Raw genomic sequence first — 13784 nt, 5'->3', positions numbered from 1 at the left:
GTCCCGGAGCTGCTACCTGTCATTATTTAAACCATGAGGTATGTAAATTTCAGATGTAGTGAATACTGAAGTTAAACTTTCAGCATTTAACGTTTATTACTGAAGTTAAACGTTCTGCCAAGGTGAGGTATGTTATCGTTACGAGATAAAGCACTTTTAGTTAAGCTGTATTATCAGAACTCCGAATGTGCAAGTGTGGCTTTGCACACCTATCGTTCGATGTGGCGTATTAGAAGTGGAAAGGGACCGATGTCTTGTTCCTCACTGATAGCTATGATGAAAAGGTTTGAGGACACTGGCAGTTTGGAAGCACGTGCAAGAAGCAGGAGACCTAAAAAAACTATTGCAGTTGTGCACGAGGTCGAACACGAGACCGACACACAATCGGCAGCTTCCGCACATGGGGAATGCAGTGCACGTGAAATTTCAAGACGAACTGGCATTTCATACGGGACTGTGTGGCTATCACTCAGGATCATCCTCAAGAGGTGTCCTTACAAAATCCAACACGTACAGGAACTGGAACCGTTCCTGTTCCTGTTCTAACACGTACAGGAAGTGGAACCAACTGATTTCGAGAGATGTCATGAATTTGCAAATTGGGCTTTTCAACAGATGGAAAACAATGCAGACTGACTGTCAAATATCCTGTGGACTGACGAGGTGCACTTTTCGCTTAATGAAAGTGTAAATGCGCACAACTGCCACATCTACGCGAGAGAGAACCCACACGCGATTGTGGAAACCTCCTTTGCATCAGCCCAAGGTGACAGCATAGTGTTGGTTCACTGCGTCATTAATTATAAGCCCCTTTTTCTTTGAGGAAGTCCACAGCGGTACATTTCGAACTGTTTCTGTCAGTCGAGTGTTATGCAGTGCTTTTAAGAGACAGCATCAATCCCTCCTTGCAAGAGAGGCAAGCACTCCATAGTGTAACATTCATGCAGGATGGAGCACCTCCACACATCACAGGTCCTGTCCAGCACTTGCTGCGATCGACATTTGGCAATGACCGTGTCCTCAGTCGCTCTTTCCCACACGAATGGCCACCAAGATCTCCAGACCTTACACCTTGTGACTTTTGGTTATCGGGCTACTTGAAATCACAGGTGAACAGGGGTCGGCCGACATCATTGGCCATGTTGAAAGAAGCTATTCACCATTATGTGACAGGAATTACAGTTGAAACCCTCTTCGATGCTGTGCAGGGTGTCGTGCTATGTCTGATGTCCATTCTCATGAATGACAGCTGTCACATTGAACATTTGTAATCCTAGCTGCGTTTCGAACTGTGCTGTGCCACTGCACAAACTACTGACACAACAGAAGCGCCATCTGTCGGTGGCAAATGCAACTATTCTGGTAATAAAATTTTTTGTTATTAAAAAAATCCCATGTCTTTCTGTGCATTTCCGTGAAAACCGCATCATTCTACTGTTTATACCAGGGGTTGCCAAACTTCTTTCACTGTCGACCCATTCAAGAGTTTCTTGATTTTTTATTGATCCCCTCTATTTTACTATTATGTAATTATAATAGGACAAGCAAAAAATATGCTTATGTGAGTTTTTAGATTGTTTATTTTATAGTTACAGTGTTTCTTGTATGTGTAATATAGTATATATTATTATATTGGCTTAACGTCAAAGGGATACATTTTTGTTTTTGACGTCCTTCTTAACATTACATATTTGATAGGAGAGATAAATAATATATAAAATTTAATTTAGATAACAAAATAACAATAATACAATCTTCCTATAGGTCTATATAGGATGTACAAAACTACCAGCCCTGCTCAACTCTTCAACATAGAGAAGTTTAGTTTGTGAATGAATAACGATTGAATTATAATATGTATGTTGATGAACTTTAGAAAATTAACGCTCACTTGTATGTCGATGCACAAAATGAGAACTGGGATCGAATATGTGTAAGTATAAGTAAATAAGCAACCACGCACGTGTTGCAATCTCTTTCCCGCTGTGCCACCGGGCAGGAACCACCGACTTCCGTTTATTGGTAAATTCGTCATTTTGGCCTACATCATTGGCCTCTGTAACTATTTTTATGACCTTGCTCCATCTTACAGGTCCTATTCATGTCACTGTTCCCACGATTCACTCTTAATTGCATTGCCATTCAGGATGGAGGTAATCCAAGTTAACCGAATTAGATATTATCTGTACAATGGTATCTTATATTTTTCTATCGATCCCTGAGCCCGAATCGACCCCTAACAATGTTATATCAATCCCTGGGGGTCGATATCGACCACTTTGCAACCACTGGTCTATACTTTTCGAATTATTGAATTTTTACTTTTTCTGTTACTTTTGGATTACCTGGTATATATAAAACAATTACCAGTGGCATCACGTGCCCATTTTGGTTGGGTGTGCTGTCATGTGGCTTATGTAACCTACAAAATTCACATCAATTTGACTGTATGATTGCATTTTTATCGATGTATGAAAGTTTTAAGAGTGCATAGTGCATCGGTGCTCATCTTAGTTGGTCCAATGCAATTAATTGTAGGATAACTTTGAATACTTCATGCAGATTTGGTTACAATTAAGTGATAGAGTTGGAGACAATGTGTTTGTTTTAAGATATATATTAGAAAACAATCAAGGAGAATGCTGTATTTGGTTGGTATAATTGAATTACTCAAAGATGTAAATATAATAGTAAATTTGAAAGAGGAGGATGAGGTTTACCTCCTTTGACTACAATCATACAATCTGCGAAAGCTATGGTAGAAAACGGGACATTCAGTAGATCATGAACACTGTTTCCCATTGTAAATATGGGACAAAAAGTTATAAATTATTTATGGAAAATTATATATTAAACTTGTCTATACTGGTGTCCTAAACATGTCATTTCACACTTCATGCATGCAAAACAGATGAACTCAGAAAAAAAACAGCAACTCATGACAAATGACAATGTTCAATTGCATTGGTTTACATAATAACTAATCACAGCCATTGATTTCTGGATGTGCACACCCTGCCTTGCCTTCTGGATGGTTTAAAACCATTGGAACATTAAAAAGTGGACCTGCTTTGTCATCTGTTCAAAGGACTCACAGGCGTCCATATTTATGGCTGCATACCTGGGCTATGTGATGCAATGTTTACATGTTGAAAAGTGTCCATGTGTAGGGGCTTAAGTGCTGTGAGGACATCATGTCGGAGGCTTAATGGATTGTATACAGCACTCAGAAATGATTAAAACAGAATTTAATACTTCCTACTATTTTTAGAATAAGCAGCAGCTCTCAGAAATCAACCAAATCTTAATAAATACAGTTGCATTAAGCTTCCTAAGATTTGTGAAACACTTATCATCAGAGATCCCACCTTACATTCCAGGGCACTCCACCTAGTTAGGACTTTAGAGTCACCCACGTAGTTGGACTTAGTATTGTGTGGTATTTGTGTATATGTTACATTAGTTTTTTTTGTAATCCCTGAAGATGTCTCAGTGACTGAGACGAAATATAGGAAGTATTAAATTCTGTTTTAATCCTTTCTGAGTGCTGTATATAATCCATTAAGCCTCCAGCATGATGTTGAAAAGTGTCCTCTTCATGAAGCATTAGTATATTGTGTTTACTTTTTAGTAATCATGCAAAGCCAGGGGGGTCTTTAACAGGAATCAATGCAAAAATATTATCGGGAGGGGGGTGTTAGGTGTGCTGTGCACACCCTAAAAATAAAAAAAAATAAATTTCTTAAAAATGTAATATGATAGCTAAAAAAAAAACCAAAACTCTGAACATGCAGAGTTTGTTTTCTGAATACATATTAAAATACCAACATTTTCATTTTCTTTAAGAGATAACAGCAGTTCTGGATGTCAAAGAATTTAGTTCACACAGTTTCTCCAGTAATAAAAACTATCAGGCACTGACTAAGAAAGCATTATTGTGTAACTTTGTGTTCATCTCTTGCCTTAGGTAACTTTCTAGATGGTAGACACATGCTAATGTCTTTTGGCATGATGAAATTCATTTCTTGCAAGATAACACAGTAAGAAATAAACAAAAGAAAGATCATACCATGTGTCGGAAAATAATTATTCTTGATCAACAGTCTTCATCCAGCTTTGTCATCACAGCCAACTGTTCTCACTCTACTGCTGGATAAAGGTCTTTTCGAGATTTCTCCACATGGTCTTGTCATGGGCTGCTTGTTGCAAGAAACATTCCATATGTATCTTGATTTCATTCCTTCCCCAACTAATTGGTTATCCTCTAGGTCTTTTACAGTCTCCTGGGGGGGGGGTCCAGTTTATTATCTCTGTATCTGCTTCATATCTATATATACGAAGTTTTATATACGAAGGTGGTCTGAAAAGTTCTCGGCCTCACCATAGATGGCAACACTATTAGCAAGATTTTTTTTTTTTTTCTAAGTTGGTAAATCTGTCATAAGCATCCATATGAAATTGCAAGTCATTCTATCAAGTAGTTTGTTTTATTCAGCTGTCTGAAACAAAATTGTTGTCTGTATCCCTTGAAATGGATAAAATTGAGTGTCGTGGGGTTATAAAATTCTTTGTAAAAGGTTTAACTCCAAAAGAAATTAATTTGAAGTTCATAAAGGTGTATGGACACTCTTCTCTTTCATTTTCGATAATTAAGAAATAAGCTGCCGAATTTAAACATGGCCATACCAGCCTTGAAGATGATCCATGTCAAGGACGTCCAAAAAGTGTAACAACACCAGAAATCATTGATCAAGTGCACGATATGGTATCGGATGACCGGCAAGTCGAATTGCATGAAATTGCAGAAACTATAGGCATTTCAAAAGAACGTGTCGGATATATTTTGCATGAAGAATTGCAAATGAAAAAGCTATTGCACAAGATGGGTGCTGTGCTTGCTCACAGCAGATCAAAAACGCACTCGCATGAAAATCTCTGAACATTGCTTGGAGCATTTTAACAAGAATAAAACTGATTTTGTACGTTGATTTATTACTATGGATGAGACTTGTATTCACCATTACACACCAGAATTCAAACAGCAGTCAAAACATTGGACAGAAGCTGGTTGTTCAGCGCCAATTAAAACAAAGTTGGTTTCATCAGCAGGAAATGTCATGGCATCGGTGTTTTGGGATACTAAAGGCATTTTGTTTATTAATTATCTTGAAAAGGGTAAAACAATAAAAGGGGAATATTATTCTGATCCTCATCTAGTCTCACCAGACTAGATGAAAAAATTCGTGAGAAAAGACCCAGTTTGCAGAAGAAAAAAATCATCTTTTATCAGGACAGTGCACCTACCTATAAAGGTGTTTTGGCAATGGGAAAATTAAGGGATGTGCACTATGAATTGTTGGAACATTCATTCTATTCCCCAGATTTGGCTTCCTCTGACTTCTATCTCTTCCCAAAATTAAAACTCTTCCTTGCTGGTCAGCGTTTTTCTTCAAATCAAGAGGTGATTGTAGCTGTAGAGGGGTATTTTGCAGATCTTACTGAGAACGACTACAGGGACAGGATAATGGCACTGGAGCATCACTGGAATAAATGTATTAGTCTTCATCTCATCTCATCTTCCCTTTTCCCTCTTTTACCTTGTTTATTAATCATCGGACCTCAAGCCGTTCACAGGATAAGGTGGTCAGTCCTACGCCCTGGTGTATCCTATGTAGTGTTGAGTTCTCAATGCCGGTTTGCCTGCTTTGTAGGATGAAAACCCTAGGATAAACTGAAGGGAAAAACCCTACTGTCCACTCCCAAGACTGGCTAACTTGGTTATGGCTGAGAAAGATCCTTCAGCTCCTCATGTCACTGAAGGGAATCGAACCTAGGACATTCCTTCCCCAGGCATATGGTTGCGAAGCACACAGCCACTTGGCTAACTGTGCAGAAATGTATTAGTCTTAATAAAAATAATTTTGAAATTAAAAATTAGTTTTTGTCATTGTTAGGCTGAGAACTTTTCAGACCACCCTCGTATATGTATGTATGTATATATATATATATATATATATATATTTTTTTTTTTTTTTTTTTTTTTTCCACCCAGGAAAGGTTGTAAACCTATAATAGAGCTTTGTAGCTCAGTCAATATAGACGAAGCCCTTTGGTCCAAAACACCTGGGTTCAATTCCTGTCTATGATGTGAGGAACCTTTATCAGGTCTGTTTGACTAAAGATGAGTTAGCCAGTCTCATATGGAGGTGGATGTTTTAACTTCCGGAAACTTGGATTTTTCATCCCTCAAAACAGACAAACTGGGCTTTGACCACACATATCTGCAGACATAGAACACTCAGAGGAATGATGGTTGCTTGCACTGGGCCCTAGCTTGGAAGTAGTAACATCTAACGAATACCTCATCTTGGATCCAGATGCCAGTACTGGTATCATGGGTAGTCCCATATGCTAACACCTATAATACATTTAGGTTAGTTGAGCTAAGAGTTAGATAATTTGGTCTCCAGCAAGAAGGATGGGGGGGGGGGGTTATGAGGGTATGGACACTTTATGATGAAATTCATAAAGTGCCCATATCCTTTGTGGGTAATTCACAAGCTCTTGGTTGGAGAGTAGATACGCTATCCACTTGGCCAATCAGTGCAAATGGCTTAAAAGTAATAGAAAAATGGGAAACTTTATCATTATTGTTAACAGGTTATAATGTAGTCGTCCTGTATCCTGTTTGAGAAGTTGTATTTTGTCCACCCAGCATAATTGGCTGAGAGTATCTCTACTGATCTAACAGGCCATGAGTTTGAATCCCACTGTAGCAGAAATATTTGTGAATGCTTTTAGATGGAATCATGAAGTGGATTTGAAAAATTACATCTTTATTCTCTGGAACAGGATTTCCAGATGATCTATTTCTTTTGCTCACCTTCAATACCAATGTACATGAGGTTTTCAACCTTTTTGTGAGTGGGATGTCCATAAAAAGTAGCTTTATTTTTGAATATATCACATATAAACCAGATGTTATAGTTTTGTTTAGTTTATTGTTAAAGGTGGAAAACCTATTATAGTGAGATTTAACTTCTTTTTATATTATTTTATTTTTATTTTATTTTTTTGTGTGACGTCCACTTAAGAAAGATTGTAAATATATATGGCATTAGCACTGTAGGGTGTGGGTTAAGGTTTTATTTATTTTTATTGAAATTCATCTCCCACCTAAAGACCTTCACAGTCATTCATGTTCATGGTAGGATTTGAACCTGCAGCCTGTTGGTGTTGGAGAGTGGGTCTGCTAACCACCGTCGTTACCTGCAGGTTCAAATTTATACATTGTTGCCAAACACAGTACATCTTTCATTTTGTATTATTTGAATGAAACAGCAAGAAAAAAAAAAAGGAATGAGTAGGAATTTAGTTTTAATGAATATGCACTGTTTTTTTTTTTTTTTAAGATGTGCAATATAAACTCGGGATGCGACAAGCTCATCTGTAAGAATTATGTGAACATCTGTCTGTGCTTCACATGAGATTTGATCCTGCAGCCTTTTTAATAAACAGGTTGTAGTTTTTTTATCTGTGCTTAGTTATGCAGAAATATTATATATGGAATCATATCTCACTATAGCAAATTCATAGGTACCTCAGTCATAGTTTGTTATAGTACCTGGTTAGGCTTTGGCCAGGATTTTTCAGCAGTTTGTTGTGATTTCAGTAGTGAGAGTTGCCTGTATATTCTTTGCCATACAGTTTTTAGATTGTAATATGCAATAATAAAGTATTTTAGAGCAGTGCTTACCAAATTTATGGATGTCAGGAAAAATTTTGGAAAAATTAAAAGATTTCACGGCCCCCCTTGCAAAAAAAATCGTAATATAGACATATTATTATAATATTTATTGTATTTATATTCATTACAAAGCCTACACAGCGAATATTGCAAAAATCAAATGCAAATATTACATTTTTAGCATCTTACATACACATTTGACATGACACATTATCTCATATTTTTATATAGATAGATATATTGTTATTGTACATTTGCAGTACAAGCACATGAAACATAAAAGAAGTTTAATAACAATTTAATGTGATGGATCTGTTTCAATACTGCTACACAAAAAGTCAATATCAGGTCAAATATTTGAAACTGCAATTCTTAGATTTCTGCTTTGAAATGAAATTTATAAGAATAAGTATATATTTACTAATATTCATTAAGCAATGAAATATGCAGCAAGCAAAATTTGCGAACCCGCACGAATGTGTGATTTTTTTTTTCCATTAAAATATAAAAAATAACAAAAAAGAAATAATAAAAATTGTTTCTTTTAAAATAAAAAAAAATCTACTTAGTCTTAAAACATTTTAGATTTGTTTTCATTATTTCATGGCCCCCCCAAGGGGGCTGCCGCCCACAGTTTGGGAAGCACTGTTTTAGAGGATTTGTCAGATTAAATGGTCAGGGTTAGGATCACCAAATATGGTTTTTATTATAATTTAAAGCAGAATGAAGGTTTAGTTGAACTTCCTCTAGGGTACAACTTGCTCTCTGCAGGATTTATATCTAAACAGTAGGACCATCATATTTGCTATATAGCTTCCTCCTGTTATTACTTCATGAAGCGTAACATTCCTTTGAATATGCCTATCTTCCAAGGTCCCAGCAAAACATTGATTTTACCTGAAAATAAGAGATAAGATTTAAGATCTGGTATATAGCTTCCTATCATAACATAAAAGCTGTCTTTTATAACTTGAGTATTAAATTGCTTCCTTACAAAATTATGCAGTAAGTAAAAGAAATAAAACTTTTCCTGTAGTGAGTCCATATGCATAAGGACCAAAAGAGTAGTTGGTTATAGTAGAGGGCTTGATGTAATGAATTTGCTTTCACATTGTGTTGCCGCTATATAGGGGTTCATTAATTTGTTATAGTGAAAATTGAAATGTAATGGATTTGATAGTTTACATCAGTGGTTCTCAAAGGGTGCGTCCTAGAAGATTTCCGGGTGCACCCTGTGGTATTCCAGAGATATATGTGTCCAGATATAAAAATAAATATAGTTACTCTATTATACCTTTTCATTACGGATATACTGCTCTTTTTGTCAACACATTATTATTATGTTAATTAACAGCGGTTTTTCTTGCAAAGAGAACAAGAATATGGTTTATTCTTGTTGTGTATATTACTTATTTTAAAAGTGTTGGAAGTGGATGTTATGTGCATTGCTTATTTTCAGATAAATACACCCAAATAAAATGGATAGATTTCTCAAAAAGAAGCGTGATTATTGAAGAATCAGATTCTGGAAGTGAACAAAAGTTAAGTGCAAGTAAGAAAGCAAAATCGCGGCCTACTCGCAAATATAATGAAAGTTATATAAGCTTTGGTTTCACTTGGACAAGATTCCTCTGTCCAACGAGACAGTTCAGAGGTGTATTATAGAAATGTCTTCTGATATCAAGAAAAATGTATGCAGTAATAAACTTCAGTATTCAAATTTTGCATTGCAAGTTGATGAGTCAACAGACATTACCAACAAGGCGCAACTCTTAGAATTCGTCCGTTTTATTAATGAAGATCAAATAGTAAATCAGTTTCTTTTTTGCAAAGAATTAAGTGTGTCTACAAAAGGTGAGGACGTTTTTAACATTTTGAATAGCTATCTTGATAAATGGCAGTTAACATGGAAGTCATCTGTAGGCATTTGTACAGATGGAGCCCCTTCCATGGTGGACTGTGTTAAGGGCCTTACATCTTTTGTAAAAAAAATAAAATGAGAATGTTATCGTAACTCATTGCTTTCTTCATAGGGAGGCCTTGATGGCAAAAACATTGGGAGAAAATTAAGAGAAGTTTTAGATCAAGTTGTTCAGATGGTAAACTTTATTAAAACAAGACCTGTCAAATCGCGTTTATTCGAAAAGCTTTGTATCGATATGGATTCACAACACAGACTGCTGCTTTTACACACTGAAGTGAGGGCTGTCAAGGGGGAAAGTACTTACCTGTGCACACGAGCTACGACAAGAACTTCTTGCGTTTTTTGAAGAGATGAAACAATTGCATTTTTGTAACCTCCTTCGGTGCGAATTTTGGATTACTAGGTTACAGTATTTGGCTGACATATTTCAGCAGCTCAATATTTTGAATACTAGCATGCAAGGGAAAGAAGAAAATATTCTCACATCCACTGACAAAATGAAAGCGTTTCAGAGAAAAATACAGATTTGGAAAAGAGAAGCTGTTGAAGGTAATTTGGAAATGTTTCCATTGGTAAGTAACACTTGCATAAATGAAACACTTCTAATAATAGTTGAACATTTAACAAGTTTAGAAGAAAAATTGAGTTCTTATTTTCCATCACTTAACACTGAACAATATGATTGGATTAGAAACCCATTTATGGAAACTTCAAGTGATTTTGGTTTAACATTAACAGAAGAAGAAGAACTGGCAGCTATGTTCACTGATCGTGGATTGATGATTAAACATAAGGAATTGTCTCTTGAAGCCTTTTGGATTTCTATAAAAGAAGAATATGTGTCAATATCTAAAAAAGCTTTGAACATTTTACTACAATTTTCAACATCATATTTATGTGAATTAGGATTTTCTACCCTCACCAGAATTAAGTGCAAAAAGAGAGGAACTCTCCAATGTATTGATGAGGAAATGAGAGTTCCTTTCAAATATATGCCCAAGCATTCAAGCAATCACTAGGACATATCAGGCTCATGTTTCTCATAAACACAAGAATGAATAAACTTAAGGTATGTTTCATTTTATTTATTTTTTATCGCATTATTTTTTTTCTGTAATATTTGACTTAATTATTATAACATATTTCTCAGAAATTTGTATATAGTGCACCTACAATTATTTGTAGGATTTTAAATGTGCCCTGACTTCAAAAAGTTTGAGAACCACTGGTTTAGATAGTACCATTACTAATACATAGTTCTGATAAGTACAATCTGTTCTCGTTTTGTTTCCTTGTTTATGTGAATCTTTTTTTTGTAATCTCTTTTATATTTGTGTCCTCCACCAGCTGTCATAATACATAGTACCATTACTATTACATATTTCTGATAAGTACAGTCTGTTCTCATTTTTGTGAATTTTTTTGTAATCTCTTTTATATTTGTGTCCTCCACCAGCTGTCATAATACATACTTGTAACTGAGGGTAATGATTAGAAAATGTAGTTGCTTTGGTGTTTCTCTATGGTTAATTTTGAAAGCCATATTTCTGTAAATATTTTTGTTTGAATTTTACTTTTCTTTCTTACCATATGAGCTTTAGCTCAATGAAATTAACATTGTACAGGCACATGATGATACACACACACTCTCTCTCTCTCTCATCAAATAGATATGAAATGACAAAAACAAAAAAAATTGCATGCTCAGTGTTAGATATATGACTGTAAGCCTCAGTCACATTGCAAATCTTTGTACTGGGAAAGCATGTTTCTACCATCCTTTCATCAAAACATGCTCCACTTTCCAGAACTTTTCATACTACACTCATGCTTGCTTCTAATTTTTTAGAAAATGACAACGTAAACTTAGGAAGTTATTAAAGTTTTTATAATTAATAATTTAGTTTATGTTGTCATTTCCTAAAAAATTAGAAGTATGTCTAACTTAAGATTTTCTACAAGAATTACACTCAAGCTTAGTTTTTTATTTTATTTTTAATTCTCTTGTATTGTCTTTAGCAAGTGTTTCTTTCATCTCTCGTTTACTTCCCAGCCATACTTCTCATTCATCACCAAATCTTTCAATTTCCTTTTGTTCTTCATTCATTGTTATTCTTTAAAACATATTAAATTTGATAACAGGCTTCTATAGAATGCTTGCTCACTGCATTATCTCCTGTGTTTCACCAACTTCACTTCTATCACCCTTTCATCAAAATAAATGTTTTGATGAAAGAGTGGTAGAGGCTTATCATTCACTAATGTTATTAAAATTCATTATGATTTTCTTTGTTTCTTCTCCCTTTCCTCTGATAATTTCATTTCATATAGTCATCTCTCATCACAGCAAGCTTGTAGGGATCAAAGAAATAGTGGAAAGTTTTCTGTAGTTCTTTTCCTTTCAAATGGCATTGATGCTATTGAGTTTTCACCAGAATTTTCACTAGTTTGTTATAGTATGTTGCTCTAGTTAAGTGAATTTGTCATTTATTTGTAATTTATCATTATCTTCAATTTTATTTTATTTTTATTTCTACAGCTAGTTATTGTTCACTTTGAACACTTCTTTCCAGATTCTTTTATCATTCATTTTGAAAATCTGTTTTGAAATTTCATCAGATTTCTTTACACATTCAACATACTCTCCAAAATAAATTGGATGCAAGTTTTGTTTTCATTTTGATAACTGTACCTATGTATTTTAACTACAGTTGGCTCTCATTAAAGCAAACTCATAGGGACCACAGGAATATTTTGTTGTAGTGCATAGTTTGTTGTAATAAATTGCTTTTAGCATAGCATTGTACCAAGACTTTGTTTTAGTAAGGAAGTTGTTAGAGAAATGTTTGCTATAGTGAAAGCTGGTTGTACTTGACTAATAATTTAAATAAATGTCAATAGTTATAGCTCATTGTTGTTAATTTATATTTTATTTAAAAGGAAACCAGTTGGTGAATTCCTGGATGCAACAAGAAATGTATCTTTTATCGCTCAAGATAATGGAAATTCAAATAAAAAGTAAGGCTATAGAATTTTATTTATTTTTTTTAAAGTTGCTATGCATCCAACCAAAGGTTGGAATTGGGTAGTGGGAAAGAAGTGACATTTCTGTGGGCAGGAATATTCGAGAGAGTGAAAATGACAGAAAATAAGAACTTATCAAAGTATTGTTAACATTGGAGTGGAATGTGCTGACTAAAAAGCATCAAAAGAGTAGGATGTTACAATGCCTTGTGACATCCATTTTCCAAATTTGGAAAATGGATGCCAGTTCTATTTCCAAATGAAAGTGTAAAAATAATCATATTAAAAATTCTGAATATTTTTACGAATTAATTATGCTTGTTAGTTTTGTTTTCATACACACAGTGTCTGCACTTGTGATGTGCTCGTTATGAAAATGTTATATTAGAAGTAACATGTAAAGAAAAAAAAAAATTTTGATGTACTTACTAAACTGAATATTTGTGTTACTTATAAGAAAGTTTGTTGTGGTTTAAAAATGTTGAATTTTGTGTTTTGTGAAAGACTTTCTCTTAGCGCTAATGGATACAGCGAGTCAGCCATTTTATTGCAGCGCGTAGTTTCTGACTTTTGTGGAGTGCGCATGCTCCCGGAGAGGATTTGATGTGTGATTGACAGCTGACAAGGAAAGCGTTGCGTATCCAAGTAACGGTTGTAAACAAGAGAGCGTTCGGAAGTTTTTTAGAACACTGGCCGGTAAATATTCAAGTTGGAAGGAACTTGATTTTTTTGTGTGTGGCAGTTGGAAGAAATTTTATAGTGTATTCCGAAAAAGGAATAGTGGAAATAATAGGTTTCAAGGAGGAATAAGTAATGAATAAAAGGGAATCTTGAAACTGTAAGTTTTTTTAAAGTGGAAAAAGTTAAGACTGTCATTTAGTATTGTGAATGAAAGAAGAACTTGTTGCTTACATTCTAAAGTGAATGTTTTTCTTAGAGAAAATATTGATAAAGAAGTTCTATAAGTATTAAGGATGCCTGAAAGTGAATGTTTAGAAAATATATTGATTAAGAAGATTTATAGGTATTAAGGATGCATGATCTAATGAGTATTGCTACTAAAAGGAAACAAGATTTAGTCAAGAAGAC

The 13784-nt window shown here is 34.8% G+C and overlaps 1 protein-coding gene across 1 annotated transcript in view; it reads left to right on the top strand.

The window, feature by feature from the left end:
• Positions 1-13784, top strand: part of cutlet (chromosome transmission fidelity protein 18 homolog) — a 347064-nt gene that overhangs the window by 215229 nt on the left and 118051 nt on the right. Inside the window, exon 15 of the mRNA XM_090395883.1 lies at positions 12612-12689. Within this exon, the coding sequence (XP_090252009.1) occupies positions 12612-12689 (78 nt within the window). The remainder of the gene's footprint in view (positions 1-12611; positions 12690-13784) is intronic.

This window comes from Typopeltis vanoorti, chromosome 7 (genome assembly GCF_054136105.1).
Source record: "Typopeltis vanoorti isolate ZY-2024b chromosome 7, IOZ_Tvanoo_1.0, whole genome shotgun sequence".
Classification (NCBI taxonomy): domain Eukaryota; kingdom Metazoa; phylum Arthropoda; class Arachnida; order Uropygi; family Thelyphonidae; genus Typopeltis; species Typopeltis vanoorti.
This window is presented reverse-complemented; position numbering and strand designations above follow the sequence as displayed.